Consider the following 3,050-nt stretch of genomic DNA (forward strand, 5'->3'; position numbering starts at 1 on the left):
GTCACATGGTTTAATATTAGATGTTCAAATTTTTCAACCATAACGTCTTATGATGGAATTTAATATTTAGCGCTGCACTTCTGCTTATACTAGTTCTTGTGGGTTTCGGTACCTTTGCCCATTTTTGTGCTAGCAGCTTCAAATATTCAGCGCTCGCCACATATCTTGCACAGTGGCTAAATGGTTAGCACTTCCACTTGGCAGTACTCGGGTCGTTGGTTCGAATCCCAACCACTGCACCACCTGCCTACCTGCCTGGAGTTTGCATGTTCTCCCTGTGCCTGCGTGGGTTTCCTCCGGGTACTCCGGTTTCCTCCCACACTCCAAAGACATGCTGGTAGGTGAATTGGATCCTGTCTAAATTGTCCCTAGTGTGTGTATGTATGAATGTGAGTTAGGGGCCTTAGATTGTACACCCCTTGAGGGTTAGGGACCTTAGATTGTACACCCCTTGAGGGTTAGGGACCTTAGATTGTACACCCCTTGAGGGTTAGGGACCTTAGATTGTACACCCCTTGAGGGTTAGGGACCTTAGATTGTACGCCCCTTGAGGGTTAGGGACCTTAGATTGTACGCCCCTTGAGGGTTAGGGACCTTAGATTGTACGCCCCTTGAGGGTCAGGGACCTTAGATTGTACACCCCTTGAGGGTTAGGGACTGATGTGAATGTACAATATATATATGTAAATAGCTGCGTATATTGATGGTGCTATATAAGTACCTGAAATAAATAAATAAATCTGCACTGTATATCCACCTTTCCCTATAGTAGTTTCTGCTTTTCTTGGATGGTCTTGTCAGTGATCAGTTGATGAGCGGCCGGCTCGATCTTGTTGACCACAACAGCTGTATTAGACATGAGCACACTTTGGCTTTTTCCACTCATTTTTGTGCTTCCTCTAGGCATCTGCATAGTCCAAATGTGCAACCTTCTAATATTGTGTCCTTTTTTTTTTTTTTTCTCAGGATGAGATTGAAGAGCTGAGGTCTGAGATGTTGGAAATGAGAGACGTCTACATGGAAGAAGATGTTTATCAGCTGCAAGAGCTCCGGCAACAGCTGGAACAAGTACACAAGACTTGCCGGATCCTGCAGTACCGGCTGAAGAAAGCCGAGCGTAGAGGGCTGAGGGTGGCACAGACAGGACAGGTCGACGGCGAACTCATCAATGCCCTCGAGCAAGACGTCAAGGTAATCATTACGTGTAATTATGCCTTTTACATGGCAGCATCAGCCACAAACACGGCAGAAACCGGAGGATGAGTTCTGGGCCTGCCAACGGTGTGGGTGTGGTTGATGACCTCTTCAGTGCTGTTGTCACCAGTTCAACTTTACTTTTTGCCCTATGGGCAAGACTTTTGTACTCTTTAACCCCATGTCTACCGGGCACTTATACCCCCTTCTTGCCCAGGCCAATTTTCAGGTTTCAGTGCTGTCGCACTTTGAATGACAATTGCGCAGTCATGCTACACTGTACCCATATGAAATTTTTATTTTTTTTTTACATAAGTCGAACTTTCTTTGGTGGTATGTACTCGCCGCTGAGTGTTTTATTTTTTGCGCTATAAACAAAAATAGAGTGCAAAATGTTATAACAGAAACAAAAGAAAAACTTTTTTTTTTTCAAAATTTTAAACAGGTAATTTTTTCTCCATCACTGATGTGCGTTGATGAGGCTGCACTGGTAGGGAGCACTGAGGAGGTGGCACTGATATGCAACAATGATGGACAGCACTGCTGGGCACTTGTGGGTGGCACTGATAGTCAGTGCCCTGATGATCGGTGCCAATCCATCCTCTGACAATTGCCAGTTATCAGCAGTACTTTTCTCACTCTGTGACAGCATGAGGAAAGTGCAGCCGATAGCCGGCAACTGTATTTACCGGTGATCTGCTGTCATTGGGGGGCGCGCGGAAAGGTGCATTCTGGGAGGACGTCATATGACAGTTTAACGTCTCACCTTAGCCATTCCCAGGAAGCCTTGTATCTGTATGAATGAACACAAGACATCCTCTAATTGGCCAAGGTGGAGAGGTGGGTGGATAACGTCCCACCTCATCCATTCAGAGGAAGCCTTGTTTTCATTACTGAGATGCCTTCTACATCACATGATTTGCCCTAGTGTTATAAGAAAAAACTGCTGGGGAAAATCGGTGAGCCAATCATGTGAGCAGCATCCCCTTATATGTGCATTAATAGTCCATTCCAGTCCAATCACTTGAGCAGAGTCCCCACATGCATGCACAGCCTGGGTTCACTTACTAAAGGCAAATAGACTGTGCACTTTTGCAAAGTGCAGCCGCTCCAGAGCTTAGTGAATGAACAGACTGAATGAATCTATCATTCAGTCATGTGTGTTGTTTTTTTGTTTGTCGTTTTTTTTTTTCCCTTGCATATGATGGGGTATTCTTTGCAAAGTGAAACTTTGCAAAGTGCAGTTGCACTCCAGAGCTTTGTAAATGAGGTAAAGTTTATTTTTGCAAAGAATACCCCATCATATGCAAGGGGGAAAAAAAGACAAAAACAAAACACACATGATTGAATGATTAATTCAGTCTGTTCATTCACCAAGCTCTGGAGCAGTCTATGTGCCTTTTAGTAAGTCAACCCCATAGTTTCTGGAGATAAATGGGACTCCCATAATTTTACTTCGCCCTCCGTGCAGACTATTGGGGGGGAAACAATCGTGTCAGTATGGTGTGTGATATCATAGAGACCCTTTACACCATGGTGCACCAAAGACTTGTAGTGGGCTTTTGGGTTTTTATACATGTATGTGTTGTTTTTTTTTTTTTTTGTTTTTGTTTTTATTTTTTTTATTTTTTTTTCCCACACATGCACAGTTGCTATGTCAGTAAATTAATCCAAACAAAAATGTTTTTGTTCTGCCGGAGACACCATGAAAGGTATGGGAGACCTACATACAGCCAAGCAATCACACCATTGTTAAAGGTTTCCTTTCTCTGCCGCTCCTGGTTTGCCCACTTTATGACAACGTATCATGTTTACATCCATGAGTTGTCATTTAATTCTAATTTAGGACCGCAACC

At 43.7% G+C, this 3,050-nt stretch overlaps 1 protein-coding gene across 1 annotated transcript in view; it reads left to right on the forward strand.

The window, feature by feature from the left end:
• Positions 1–966: 966 nt before the first annotated feature.
• LOC149427307 (microtubule cross-linking factor 2-like) overlaps positions 967–3,050 on the forward strand; it is a gene marked incomplete at both ends in the record, with an annotated part of 17,675 nt that continues 15,591 nt past the window's right edge. Inside the window, one exon of the mRNA XM_089668147.1 lies at positions 967–1,191. Coding sequence (XP_089524273.1) covers positions 967–1,191 — 225 coding nt within the window. The remainder of the gene's footprint in view (positions 1,192–3,050) is intronic.

The sequence above is a fragment of the Staurois parvus genome, unplaced genomic scaffold (genome assembly GCF_062004578.1).
Source record: "Staurois parvus isolate SC_StPar_1 unplaced genomic scaffold, SC_StPar_1.0 ptg003903l, whole genome shotgun sequence".
Lineage (NCBI taxonomy): Eukaryota > Metazoa > Chordata > Amphibia > Anura > Ranidae > Staurois > Staurois parvus.